Source organism: Anoplopoma fimbria, chromosome 12, assembly GCF_027596085.1.
Source record: "Anoplopoma fimbria isolate UVic2021 breed Golden Eagle Sablefish chromosome 12, Afim_UVic_2022, whole genome shotgun sequence".
NCBI classification, from domain to species: domain Eukaryota; kingdom Metazoa; phylum Chordata; class Actinopteri; order Perciformes; family Anoplopomatidae; genus Anoplopoma; species Anoplopoma fimbria.
Genome location: NC_072460.1, coordinates 16,278,829 through 16,294,276, shown reverse-complemented (window position 1 = coordinate 16,294,276; position 15,448 = coordinate 16,278,829). Strand labels below are relative to the sequence as shown.

Here is a 15,448-nt window from a genome sequence, read left to right as displayed (position 1 = left end):
ACAATTGCAATGACAATGATACTAGGTGTCTGTTTGTTAAATCTCATTCTTTAATTAATGTCAGTAATTAATTAATGTCTTGGGTTATGTCCCTGTTATATAAACAATCAGACAAACAACTACTTTCCCTTTGATATGCAACAATAGGCACTATATGGTTCCAAGCTGGATATTGTGATTTAATTGTATAGATTTAATTCTTTTTTTTATTTCATTCAAGCGGTGCTATCTTCCTTTTACTGTATTCTGCAGTGTCTGTGTAATTCCTCTGTCATGTCCTCTGCAGTATCAGGGCTGCTGAGGCATTACGTTGGCTGTCACTGCAGCTCTACCTGACAGCAGCTTTGATTGGCTGTTGGCACTTTGTTATGAAACCTCAGTGGATTTTCTCTGCACTGATCCCTGCAGTGACACCAACAAATGAGCTGATGGCACCTGGTCAGCTCAGCAGGATGACCACATTGTGTAGTATGACTTTTAGCTCGCTAAATATAATCCGTAGGACACACGCCACACTGTAATCCCTGCAGGCCCAGATTTGTTATTTTACACTCACACTCTGATCCCCTACATTATGCAGAGCAACAAATGATCCACAACTGACCTTCCAGCTGGAACAACAGCAGGATGGAAATCCAAATAGTGACATAATTTAATACCGTTTGATCTCACTGGAAAGTGTTTATCATTTGCATGATGTCATGTTTTATCATAACACATGTGAAGAAGCTGGCTGGGGGCTCAACTACAAGCTCCACAATAGAGATTATAATAAAGAAACATATTGCTGCACTGCACTCTATGTATTGAAAGGTGTACTTTACTTTTGTTACGTTGATCTTGGGTGTGGTCTGTTGTATTCATGGTTGTGATGTAGCATTGCACTAAACTACAGGGTAAAGTGCTTTGCTGCATGCAACATTATTTGCCTTGACACAATTGCAATTTTATTTGCTATTTAATTCCCATTTGTGTAATGTATTTTTTTATGTTATTGTAAGACTATTTTTATTACTTTTTACAGTGATGCATTGGTAGTTCAGTTGGAATAAAACATTATTATTGGTCAACTGGTTCAACAACTGAGAATTAGTCAAATTACTTTTGGAAATAAATATTATCGACATTTAAATATGGATTTAAGGAATATTAATTCCTGTCACATATGCAAACCATAACAAATATGTATGGGTTTGATAGAATATTGTGTTGTAGCAAAAAACAAAAATAGTATTTGGCCTAGGACTGATAGTGAACACTGAATCCATGATGATGCAATGCGGAGGGGATTCTGCATGTGGGGGGGATGATGAGGATGATGATAGTAAAAGCGGCCACATGATGATTGCATAGGTTACAGAGCTGTAATCTGATGTTGAGGATAAAGTTCCTACAATATGCCTGCACACACACACACACACACACACACACACACACACACACACACACACACACACACACACACACACACACACACACACACACACACACACACACACACACACACACACACACATTGCTCTAAAACTACACTAAATGACCTCAGAGTTTATCTCTATCTCCTGTCCTGATAACAGAACGGAACATTTTCTAATAGCATTTCCTAGCACATTTTGACTGATATGCACTCTGATGACCTTTGACCTTTAGAAGCAGTACAAGATGTAGCTACAATATTGCCTCCAATAAGCCCAACATGGTGTCTTACTCCAACAGAGAAGCAAGCTTTTCTTTATTTTCTGTGTGTCTCCCTCTCTACCTCCCTCTTTTGTCTGTTCTAATCACAGTCAGTACTCTCCCTGCATGTAACCTATTTAAATAACTGTGTTTTTATCTGTGTTATTTAATCTGCCTGCGCTCCATCTATCCTGGTACATTTACAGTAATGTGTATCCCTGCTGCTGTTAAATAAAGTTACTCTGTTCATGATACATTAATTGAAAAAGTGAAAGCACACAGCGTGGGTCTATTACATAATGAGAGGAAGGAGACTAACATGACTCGGGTGAAGCCCATGGGTGAACTGACTCTCCCCCTCTGATGTTCAGTGAGGCTGGCAGAGGAGAGGACCAGGGGGAGGAGAAGCAGTGCACCATGGGAAGGTTGTGATGCTGCCGCCAGGATAACGGGTCAATGCAATGTTGGGAGCATAGACTGTATGGTTGGGAGAGAGAGAGAGGGTGGGTTCTCATCATATCATTACCAACACGATGAAACATTAAACTAATCTCAGCCTGTACTTTTAGAGCATTTACCAACAATATGGTACATCTATCTATCTATCTATCTATCTATCTATCTATCTATCTATCTATCTATCTATCTATCTATCTATCTATCTATCTATCTATCTATCTATCTATCTATCTATCTATCTATCTATCTATAACTTATAATTTCTGACTATTAACTAAGTCTTTGGCTCAGCAGTGGGGATGGAAATCCGCTCTTTCATCCTCAGTTGCCACCATGTGGTCATTGTTAGGTATTACAGCCCCTATAGAAAATACCATCATACTGGAGGGCAGCTTTGTAAACTATTTAGATGCCTTGATCTTATGCAAATTTAGTCAGGTAGACTCAAAGATCACAGATTCAAAATGGATTCAGGAGCACTTTAAGATGATTTGTAAATTTTTTGAATATATTTACACTGTATTTTTTTTTATTCCTTTTATGAATTTGTTAAAGGTAAGAAATGAAATACAGTGAGTTACATTCTCAGACTCTTTATTGAGTTCTGTTGAACCTCCACTACCAATTCAACTGTGGAAACTGTACTACAATAATAACCTGGTTATAGCTGTATAATGTTTGTTCTTTCTTTTAAAGTTAGAGATATTCAGATTGAAATTTCATTTATTTCGGATAATTTTGGCTGACACTAGTCGCCATATAAACTTTAATCATCTTTTGGATTGTGAAGCCTCCACGATAAAAACCCTTCTGAAAATGTCTGTTTTCCTACAATGCTTTTTTTTTGTTGAGATGATAAGATTGAGATTTATTTGATCCCTCTCTCTCTCTTAAATAATAGCCAAAGGAAGGAAATTCAGTTTCATTCAGGTACATTTTATACAATAGAAATACTGTTACACGAGAAAACACAATCTATAGAGTTTTTCATTTTCATTTTAGCAGCAGTTATGCATTTTGCGTTTAATCGTAGTTTAAATTTTGCTGCCCATTTACTGTATGATGGATTAAAAGCTGCATGTGTCAACATTAACAAGGGTGCCTCTGTCAGATGATTTATATTTATGCTTTATTGGCCAGTAATGGAGAGAAACTGTGGACGCGCTGCTCTTGCTTAGGTGCACTTTGGCAGATTCAAAGTTCAAACTGGATTCAACAAGGAATCAATGGATCTCTGTTTTCCTTCCTCACTGCATCAGAGGTAGTAGTCTTCCTCCTCAATGTCTCCATGTGTGTCCTGGAAGCCGAGCGCCTGGATGTCTTGGGTGATGTCAGTAATGCGTCGGTTGAATTCCTGAGAACCTGAGACTAGAGAGCCGTTATCATACCTGCTGGGGGAGGAAAAACAGATTATCTAAATGTAAACGCATCTCTCTGACTTCCTGCTTACCCAAATCTTCAGTTTAGAAATGATAAATAGTATAGTTAAATAAATAAAATGTATTTTTTGTGTTTACTAAAGGTCGATCATGAAGACTCAACCTACAGTGGTCTTGCATCAAATCACAACCTACAACTCCATACCCTCTCATGGCCGTAGCTGATGTGTTGCTCATGCTGCGTTTGATGCGTCCAAAGCTGTCGGTTAAAATACCACCTTCACGGATCCCGATACTCTCCAGGAAACTCTCAAACACCCCGACATCCTTGTCTGGGATGAAAGGACGCATGCCTGGGAAACAAAAATAACGAGTCTGTTGTTCAGCTTTTGTTGTTCAGCATTGTTTTTGGGTTGTGTCCTCTCTATCTCTATGAGAGAGCAAAAGAAGGATGTAAACTAAAATCATTACAGCATTTATATATTATTTTTAGATCATTTTACCTGAGGGTTCAAAGCATTACAGTTTTCTGATTTCGAATAATATTCTATTTTAGTAGTACACTTGTGTGTTTGGTAAGCATAAAAAATGTATTCATTGCGTGAGGTTCAAACTGGGTATATCTGTAGGCTATTCAATCAATCATAATCACATAAAATTACAATAATAAATACAACTATTAAACAATCCCATACTTTTTTTCATTTTCAAGTGTCAAGGAGAGTTTTTTCAATGTGTTAAAGCTACTAATTCTCCCCAAGCCCGGGGGCAATCTGTTCGTATGAGTGGTTCTTGCATGAGGCCCAATGTGTTATAAGTGATAGACAAAACAGTACATCCTGAAGTTTAACGTTAAACCACTAGATATAGGATTGAACATTTCAAAATTTCAAAATGCCTCAGTGAGTTAGCTGTAATTTGTTTTTCTCACCTTAAACTGTCATTATAGTGATTATTATACACCAGCACTATGAGAATAACAGGGTGTATGAAGAAAAACAACATACTTCGAACTCTCTCTCTCCCTGTCTCTCGCTCAATCGCTCACTCTCTCACTAACTCACACACAAGCTGAATTTGCTGCAGTAAACACAAACATGAATCACTCACTTATATAGTAAACTCATCTAGACGCACACACACACACACAGCTTAATTGACTTAGTCACCGTTATGCCACCCATTGGTTTGTGGACTACTGTTTTGAAGACCCAAGTTCAGCATATTCGGTTCAATGTTTACTGAAGTAAAACAATCTAATGAGAAGTAGGGTCATTTTCTCATTGACTTCCAATACAATCAGACTTATTTTTGCCACCAGAGGAGTCGCCCCCTGCTGGTCATTAGAATGAGTGAAAGTGTGAGGCACTTCCACATTGGCTTTATATTTCAGAACTGGAAGTTTTCGCCTGCTCTTTCCTTTGCAACACATCCACACTAACAATATAAATAGCAGGTTGTGGTTTGCTGTAATGTCAGTTAATGAGCTCTGTGGTTGTATGTGTGTGCATGTCTCTCTCTCTCCCCATCTCTCTCTCTTACCCATAAGCAGGAACTTGCGGTTGTCTCCATAGAGTTGCAGCAGCTCGGAGCAGAAGTGGTCGATGTTTGATGCCAGTCTATATTCTCTCAGCAACACCGCAAAGTGCTGCAACTCCACCGGACTCAGCTTGTTACGCAGCTACACATGCACACAAAGAGAGACTCTGAAGAGCATACAAACACAAACTATATTTTAAACTACTAAACTATTTTCAATTTCAGCTGAGCCATGACATAGCCTACTATTCTTGCTAAGTAAATCATGTTAAACTGTTTCACAGACCCACTTTCAATATAGGTAACATTTGTTAGTTTGTGAGCTTAGACTTATTAGTTGCATAAAGTAATTGCTTGGCAGCTAACATTAACTCATTCAATAGCCAACGACCTATGATGATTATCAATCAAAACTGCTTCTATGAGAATACAATTTGCATATAACAATTAATAAATGTATAGTTGAATCACAGATATTTTATTACAAATATCAAAGGAATATATTCCTGTTTTCGACTGCAGAAACACAGCAAGATATTGCTCTTCCTTTTGTTACTGTGACCTGTGTAATTGAAGTAAAGTTGTATTGCTAATGCTATTACAGTAGCCTAGCTCATATACAGCATTTAATATATCTTGATGGTTCTGTTGGCAGCCAACTAATAGACTGTGTTTCTTTTTACTTTCATTTATTACCCTTCTACTCTAGAAAACACACCCACACACATACTCACCGTAATCATGTACTCCTGCATCAGCAGCAGAGCTGGGTTACTGTCTCCTCCCTCACTGGCTGAAGCGAGACTGCGATGGGAGTCCTGCAGCGAGAGAGATGAACCCTCGCTGTATGTTTCACTGTAGTAGAGCTCAAAAGCATCCTGGGAACCATCACTGAGAGAGCGAGAGAGAGAGAGAGGGACAAACTATTTTATCAAACTATGTACAGATTGTCATTATCACCATCATCATAACCATTATGGTTATCAAAACATTGACAGGGTAGTTGATAGATTGGGATCAAATGTCAATCCCTTGATTAGTTATAATTTACTGTGCTAGCTAAAGTAGCTTAAAAATGATGTTATTCTTCAAGGAAACTTTTAATTATGGTATTCTTCGAGGAAACAAATGATCTTTTCTCCATATTTGCTTTTTATAGAAGTCACTGTCTCTGAATGATCAATCATACAGTTCTCTGGGCTTTTATTGTTAAGTTACCCATACATTCTTTCAATTCACAATAAAACGAATTGCAAATGGACCCTCTGCTTAACTTCTGTGTCTGGACATTACGACCAAACCCATTGATACAGTAGAGCGGTGGGTAATAAGTTTATTTCAGGTGGTACAGATTTTATCTGTAGGCTATCTCTTCAGACAGTCTATAAAAAAATAAATGTCTAAATATGTAGGATATTTTTTGAATTGATAGCACAATGTATTTATCTGAAGACCTTAAAAGGTTACAGAATCAGTTAGGACAGAATGTTACTCACTATGAGCTGCAGCAGCTAAACTCTGGATCATAACCATAGGACATGTCAGTCAGACAGCTGTCACCTGCACAGAGACAGAGCATTAGGTGTAAACGTTACTATTTTTAACCCTTCAAGATCATGAAATATGAGACCCACGGCTGGCTGTGTTCGAAATTGCATACCATACTGTTCATACTAAGTATAACAACAAATTGAGAAAGTAGTGTGTTCACATGGCATAGTATGTGTCTTATGTGTACACAAAAAAAAGACAGAGAGTACGCCTTACCAGTGGGCTAATGGAGTTCAAAATGTTTACTTTTTCCTCTGGGGATTGTTGTGTTTAAATTGCTATTTTTCTAGAGCATTGTCAAGCGTCGAAGCTGGGAAACAGGACAGTAGTGTATCCTGACCTGCTGACGTGTGTTGTTGCAGGTCAGGATACTAAACAGAAATAGGTCAGAAAGCCCATGTGTCACTCACTCCTCTCCAGCCAATAGCGGTCCGGCATGGAGTGGTGAAACCCGGCTCTGTCGACACACTCGATGGTCTGATGGCCGTAAATGATCTGGAACATCTGACAGATCAGAGAACAGTACTCCTCTGCAGCATCCTGCACAGACACACACATAAACAAATGAAGAGGCTATCATCATAATGAATTGGTAATCAAATCAGAATCTGTGACCTTAGCTACATAGAAAATAAATAAATGGAAAAAAACTATATCATATATAGAGAGTGGAGGAGAAATTAAGAAGTCTCAAAGCCAGCAGAAAGAAGCTGTTTTGAAGTCTTGTGGTTTACAGTAAAATGAGTGTTAGGATTTAAACCAGATTTCACCTAAAGCTAACCAGCAGTCTGTTGTTGTGATTAAAAACAATTGGAGTCAGTTAGATCATCGGAGCCAGTTAGACAATGACACGCTCATGATGAACATCCAAACACACTATCCCTCCGGGGACAATGCCTTTCGAACAACAACACGCACACACGCACAAACAAATGAGAGAGATGAACCAAGCTACAAAATATGACGTAATACTTCCGATTATGAAAACAACTGTGTGTGTGTGTGTGTGTGTGTGTGTGTGTGTGTGTGTGTGTGTGTGTGTGTGTGTGTGTGTGTGTGTGTGTGTGTGTGTGTGTGTGTGTGTGTGTGTGTGTGTGGAGATGAATTGAACAGTATACTTTCAAGGGTTCCAACATGAGAGCCAAATGATCAGTGAACCACACTGAAATAACTTTTTTTCACTGGTTTGTTTCCTGTCACAGTTTTCTTTCTTGTGTCTAAACATCAGACTGCAGTGAATGTCCAAAGTGATATTTGACGGCTAATCAACTCTGGGCACACACACACATGCAAACAGTTTTTTAGTCTCCAGCAGCACAGATCCTGGGATAGTGATTTTGGTTGATCAAACATTAGTGTCCAGATTGATTTATCTCAGCCACTATTGGATGGACGGTTGTGGATTGAGTTGTTAAGTCTTTGGTGATCCCTGACTTTTCACGGAGCACCACCAACAAAAAGGTCACAATTTGTAGTTTCTAATACTTAAACTTGACAATATGGATCGTTCTCATGCCTGTGTTAAGTAATGAGCTGGAGTCTGGATGTGGTAAGCCTAGTTTAGCATAACTGGAAACAGGCGGCAACAGCAAGCCTTGCTCTGTTCAGAGTTAAGAAAATACAACCCAAAGCAACACTAAAGTTGTTTGTTTGTTCAATCTGTGTACAAGGAGGAAAGTAAAAAAAAAAACACTGTTTTAGGACAGTCAGGCTGGCTTTCCCCCCTGCTTTCAGTCTTTATGCTAAGCTAGGCTAAATGCCTCCTGGGTCCAGCTCCACACTTAACACACAAAGACGAGATATTTGAAATTTCGTACTATTCCTTAACATACTGATTTTTTTTTTAACAGTGTAGATCCTAGTCCCTTCAGCATCCTCATGAACATTCTAAATAATAGTATGATGTGCTTTCTAAAAAAGTGAAATTTAATTGTTAAAATGAGGTCATGGGCCTCAAAGGTTGGCCTGATTTAAAAATCCTGAAATGACATTGTCGGTGGCGTTTGTAAAGTATTTTTCAGCAGATCAGGTGACCGACCCTGTTCTCCACAGCCAGGATGACCAGGTTGCAGTAGGCGTCAGGGCAGGGCGTTGGCTCCAGTGGGTTGTGGTTCCTCCTCTCCCAGCTGCCATAGCTCTTCCCCCGTTCCCAGCTTCCGGTGCAGGCCTGCCGCCGCTCCCAGCTCCCTCCGCCACCACCTCCTCCCCTCCTCTCCCAGCTCCCACCTCCTCCACCACCTCCTCCTCCATGCCTCTTCTCCCAACTCCCTCCACCACCGCCTCCCACCCCCACCCCCCAGCTCCCGCTCATGGGTCTCGCTCTGCGGTTCTCCCAGCTCCCTCCTGTTTTGCGTGTTTGCTGCCTCCTCTCCCAGCTCCCTCCCACTCTCTTCCTCTCTAAACTTCCTCCTCCTCCTCTCTCTCCCCCACCTCCCCCACCTCCTCCCCCTCTCTCCACATTCTGGTTTTTGTCGTGGTTACTCCTGGACAGTGACGGCCTCCAGTCAACTCCACAGATGGTGTGCCGTCGTTCCATTGTGCCACCAGCAGGCCGAGGGTCGGCGTTGCAGCTCATGGTTTGACGTCGGCTATCCACGCCTGTTGGCTTTTTCCTGTCCAAGCTGTCGTCCCCAGCAACCACTGTATCCACGTTCAGACCTGTGGGATGAGATTTAAAGATGTGTAGAAGAGATGATCTATACTACCAAATTTTACTCGCACTAACACAAAAAGTAAAAAAACATTAATTATCTGTTCGCAAAACCACCCCTGAAGAGCGATTGGTGTCTTTTCAGAAGTCCAAGAAAAAATATTTAGGAATGGATTAAACTGTGTGGCTGTTAGCCACGATAGCCTGTCCAGCCAACGAGCTGACTACAACAGCAGTAAACCAGCTTTACTTCCAAAGGCAAGGTGGTATGTTACAATTTAACGACATCATTTTGTGGGGTTATAGGTTTCGTTAGAAAACTACCTGCTTAGAGCCGACACATCCTATTGTAATAATGAATAATAGCGATTGAATAAAGTCTGATTTCCAAAGTGCAAATACTAGTTGCATCATGGGAGATTCACAGGGCCACCACCAAGTCACGTGACCATCAAACCATCAAACCATCAGAATTGACAGGAATCCAGTATCTGCAGAAGTTACCAGCTGTATGACAAAATCTGTGGATTTAAAGTCACAAAAAGATTTGCATGGGAGGAGGAGCTAACTAATCTGCCCTCGTAGGCCATGTTACCTTCATCTTGCATGTTGTGAACATCCCTCCAGAGATCCCTGTTTGGTTTACAAAAAAAACCTCTAACTGTAACTTATTTGAAGTACTGTACAAATACACAAACCATTACAGCCCCATCAAATTATAAACTTTCGTGACAAACATCAGCAACACTGTGATGTGAGCTTATCTTCCATTCTAAATACTCTTTTGTCATCGGAGAAGTGGAGGCATCATTTAAAACACACTCATGCTTATTGTCCTTCAGTAAGTGACCGTGTCTTGTCATCAGGTGTGTCCTCACCTGTCTTGAGGACGACCAGGTGCAGTGCGTCGTCTCTCAGGTAGGAGGCAGCAGCGATCTCGTGTGTGGGAATCCTCACCAGCAGCTTCTCGTTGTCTCTCCATGTCAGCAGCAGACAGCGAGCGGACATACTCAGAATACAGTCCTGATCCACGCTGGTCTTCAGTGGCAGCACCTTCAGCTGCTACTGACCGACACACAGGCACATGTGTGATTATAGATTATGGATCAATGAGACAGACATTGTTGGAGCCCTGATAGATGAAATACTTTGAACATTGTCATTGATTTAATGGCCTTTGATCAGCGCTGAAATTATTAATAAATGCAATTGTTTGCTAACCTTGGCAGGTGTCAATCACTGCTTATTGATCATTAAACCTGACTTCATTAAGTTAATAATATATTATTGATCCCTAACCTTGGCTGCGTCAATTAAGTAAAGATTATTTATTATATTTATAATAATAATGATGAATTATAAACCGGTTATTGATTACTGTTGGATAGTATATAGGTTAAAGATGGAACAACAAACAACAATGAAGGTATAAATAGGGGTACTATTAACAATAATTGATTATAGATTGACTTGTGATAATTAACCTCAGTGATAAGGAGTAAATTTAATTTATTATTAGTTACAAATTAGTTTTTAATTAACAAACAGCGGTTGAGGAAAAAAGAGCATATAACTTTAATCCTGGCCTCTCTGCATTGGCTCCCTTTCGTGTTTATTTAAAATATCAATTTTGTCATTCAAGGCTTTAAATAACCAGGGCCCTAGTTATAAAACAGAGCTACTAACCCCTAGGAGCCCGTACTACCTGTTAGATCAGCTGATATGAGCCTACTGAGCGTTCCCAGAACCCGACTGGTGACTAAGGTTTATTGGATTGTGCAGTCTGGGCAACCAAACTCTGGAATGATTTACCAGCGAGCTTAAGTCTGCTAAATCTATCTCCAGTTTTGAATCTCTTCTGAAAACATTCTTCTTTTAAAACGTTTTTATCTCTATGTGAATTTTATTTCATTGTAATCATTCGATATTGTATTATTATTATTATTATTATTATTATTATTATTATTATTATTATTATTATTATTATTATTATAACCCAGGCTTGAATAATTTATACATTAGTCATTAATTATTGATAATATATTGGTTGCTAAGCCGCCTTTTTTTAGTTATAGATATCATCCATCATTTCGACAGAAATGCTTCATTATAGCTATGTTATTGATAACCAAGCACTGATTACTTATAGATAAATTACTGATTACTAACCCTGGCTGTGTCCAGTAGTTGAAGCAGCTCATCTCGGCTGGAGGGGTTCAGTGAAACCGACACCCAGGTCAGGTGACCAAGGAACTAAGGTGAGAGGTGAAAGGTCAAGCAACTGTTGTCATATACTTATATATATATATATATATATGCATTTTGTTGCACCGTAGTGTATTTCAGATTCTACCTTGACCTCCTTCTCTACATAGTCGAAGATGAGTCTCTCAGGGTGGATGAGGTAGTCCGGGGGATAGAGAGGGACAGTGTGCAGCGGGCGTCGGTAAACGCTGCCTCGATCCACCGGCCTGCGACCAGATTTTGACCAGACGAGCCGCTTAATAGGTGAGACAAAACTCTGAAAAGATAGTGGTGCATTGACATCGGGATAAGAAAAGAAGAGATTAAAATTTTAAGGTGTCACAATTTCAGCAACATTTTCTCTGCAAATTCATGCCCCCGAGATAATGAGCACAACCTTTTTTGCTGACCTTTTACTCTGGTGCCACACAATTAATTATCACACAAGTAATCCCATATCTCAATATTTACATCATAAACATTTTGACTACATTCCTGGTCCCCCAGGGGCAACACATTCTCACTCCCAACTCATCAAAAACCGGCCCGTTGATCAGTTTACCAGCTTTCAGAGAAGCCGTGATTGAAAACTGTTTTGAAAAGGGCTGACAGTTTCAAAAAATACTTGGCAGGTGATTGGATGTATCATCAATGTATGTCAATAAAAACACATTTTTCATCGAGAAAAGCCTACGGTGCCAATCTTGTTCTTCTTTCAATAAAGAAATTATCTCCAGTTTTCTTATAACTGATGCTATTGCAGCATACGCTAAAGTCTTCAGGAGCCGCCATTGGTGGTCTTCAGCTTACTGAACACAAAAGCATTACATAAAGTCTGACAAGATGAATTTTCATGAAAAATGTGATCCTACATTTCCGCGTGATCTTGTAACATTGCGTGATTCACCTGCTGTGTAAGGTAATTCAAACTATGATGTTCCAGGTACCCCTTTAGAGTCTGTTATCTGTTCAATACATGCATAGTGTCTTTTCAAAATAAACTTCCAACGTATGTTTCCCCTTTGGTTTTTGTTTTACTTTGTCAAAAATGTTCAGGGTTAGGTTTAGGCAAAAAAAGTACTCAAAAAAATTAGATGTTTCGATTAAAATAGAGTTTTTTACTAAACTGGCATAAATTAAGTACGGATAATGTAACAAATTTAAGGTAAAATAAGTCAACGTTGACTTGGTTTCACACGGGACACTAACAGCAGTCTACTGTGTGAAAGTCTTTTGTTTGTTTGACCCATTTAAAGACCCCTTCCACCCACCCTCTCGCTTATTTATACTAAGTCAGTTGCTCAGACCGTCATATATTGACGAGGATTGGTTTACATTGGAGTCAGTTGGAAGCACGGTGCGTCTTATACTTACACTAAAGGGTGCTATGGTGCGTCAGTATCAGACGACAAGGAAACCTAACCAAGTGGCAGCATTTAACGAGTTTGGAATGAGAACGGGTTGCTAGAGAGCGAAACCTATTGATTTTTAATGACCATGACCTTGCCTCTAGTCCTACCCACAAGGAAAACTTTAGGCTTCCCAACTGGTAAGTCTCTAAAAATGACTAAATTGTAAGTATGTTTTTTAATACTATTATGGCTGTAATTTTCAGAGCAAACTTTAGTCAGTAATCTGGTGTTTTGGTTTTGAATTTGAACTAGAATATCATAGCAGGCAGTTCATTTGTGTGAAAATACATGCCTTCGTCTATTTGTATGTGTGTGTGTGTTAATGCAGTACATCCCCCTTGGCTGTTCTAGCAGTGATTGACAGGTAAGCAGTGATCTTTGACAGCTCCCTGCTGAGACTCACTGTCAACACAGCTCACACTGTTAGACACCCACTGACAAACACAAACACAAAGACAACACACAAACACACACACACACACACACACACACACACACACACACACACACACACACACACACACACACACACACACACACACACACACGATCACACAATTATATACCGTGGCTGTAAGGCGTGAGGCGAATTGATGTAACACACACACACCCCACACACTGAATAGAGAGAGGAAATTAGCTTTTTAGAATTAAAAAACCTGTCTTGTCTTTTTGGAAGAACAAGGTGAAACAAGAGGTTTCTGTATATCAGACTGTGGTCTGTTTCTGATGAACATCTCTGCACTCAGCTGGATTTCATTGTAAGACAGAGGAGTGTTATAATTGAGTTTTGTTCTTCCCTTGTTCCATTTATTTTTTTGAGGAGACATAAAGAGGGAAATAATTGGATTTTTTTAATGATTGTGCTTAATAAAACTATAGTGCTATATAGCAGATTCATTCTGAGGTTTGTGCTTTTTTTTCTTCTTTTCATGTCCTTACATTTTTCTTTTAAATATATTTTTCTTTTCTTATGCTGTTTAAAAAAAAAATAGCAACCCAGTCGTCTAAAAGATTCTCCTTATTAACTGCCTTTAAAGAGTTGAACCACCTAAGGTGTCTTTGGATTTTGCATGGAGAAGTTTATCCTGTTGTTCTTGGGAAATGCAGCTGCTGAGCTAATGGCTAACAGGCTTGCAGGTCAATCACATACATATCAACAACACTCTGTACTGTGCTGTTGTATACTGTCCCCTGGCATTTTATTCTCAGGAGTCATTTCATTCAATAAAGTATTAATGAAGCATGGAAAACAGCTTGCCAGTTAGTTAACTCGTTAGCTTGGCCGCTAATAGGACTATAAATCCAAACTGTTTATTTAAGTATTTTTTACCATCGACTCCTGCATCGACTTCTTTTGTACAGCAGCTCTAGTAACACAGCTAAGATGTTACAATAGGGGCCACCGGTCTCAACTCTCCAGCTCTTGTTCCTTCAAAGGTTAGCACTGTGAAACAGTTTGCTCTTGGTCAACGATGTAAATTTGGCTTTAAGAGTTTACCGAACTCAATGCAAAAGATTCACACTGAATTAATTCACCCCTGCAAGTGAATCCACTGACTGGTCCCTGCGCTCCATTAAAGTTAATTGAATTTGTCTCACAATTTATGCCGTTGAAAATGCTGGTGTGACCAGGCCTTACACCCATGTATGTTTTAAACTAAGGATTGATGGATAGAGCAGAATTTTTCAAAGGCCCAACAGTGACACCATAAAAAGGATTTGCTCATAGAAAACATAACAAAAAGTGACTGCAGGCCTACCTTCTTAGATTTCTTGGGTTCATAGTCCATTGCGATTCAGCCCCCGCCCCCCCCAGTACTGGTCCTCTTCTGGGTCAGATGAGTCCTGGTTCTGATCACACTCTTCCTGGATGTATCTTTTTTTCAGTTTGTCTTTTGTTGTCTTTGTATTGGTCTCTCAGTTATTTTTTCCATCGTTCCTACTGGGTCAACGTCTCTCTCTGTTACAGTTATTTTTGCTTCTGTCTCGGCTGCTTCATTCTTGTTCTTTTTTGTCCCTACACTGATTGTTCTTTCTGGGCCATACACACGCACACGCACACACACACACACACACACACACACACACACACACACACACACACACACACACACACACACACACACACACACACACACACACACACACACGAACACACACAAGAACAGGAAGCAGAGGAAGCCTACTTCCTGTCCAAGAGGAAACTCCACCAGAGGCTGATAAGGCCCATTCTCTCTACACTGATCACACACACACACACACACACACACACACACACACACACACACACACACACACACACACACACACACACACACACACACACACACACACACACACACACACACACACACACACACACACACACACAGAGAGAGACAGACAAACACAAACACTCAATTAAGTGATTTTCTCTTGTTTAAGTTCTATTTTGCTGAAAACCTTAGAAACTTTGGATGGCGATGAAAACAACTATGAGCTACCGTACTTACTAACGATCAGCATCTATCATTAATTTTGTTTAGGATTAATTA

At 39.7% G+C, this 15,448-nt stretch overlaps 1 protein-coding gene across 1 annotated transcript; it reads right to left on the bottom strand.

Annotated features, from left to right (window-relative positions):
- Positions 1-3,061: 3,061 nt before the first annotated feature.
- On the bottom strand, positions 3,062-15,012 carry ccm2l (CCM2 like scaffold protein). The gene is made up of 11 exons (XM_054609677.1): positions 14,675-15,012; positions 11,609-11,776; positions 11,425-11,508; positions 10,134-10,317; positions 8,644-9,263; positions 7,016-7,145; positions 6,551-6,614; positions 5,789-5,945; positions 5,058-5,196; positions 3,721-3,868; positions 3,062-3,524 (listed from the first exon to the last, which is right to left on the bottom strand). The coding sequence occupies exons 1-11, from the start codon at positions 14,702-14,704 to the stop codon at positions 3,392-3,394; spliced, it is 1,857 nt and encodes a 618-aa protein (XP_054465652.1). The 5' UTR covers positions 14,705-15,012; the 3' UTR covers positions 3,062-3,391.
- Positions 15,013-15,448: the final 436 nt, after the last annotated feature.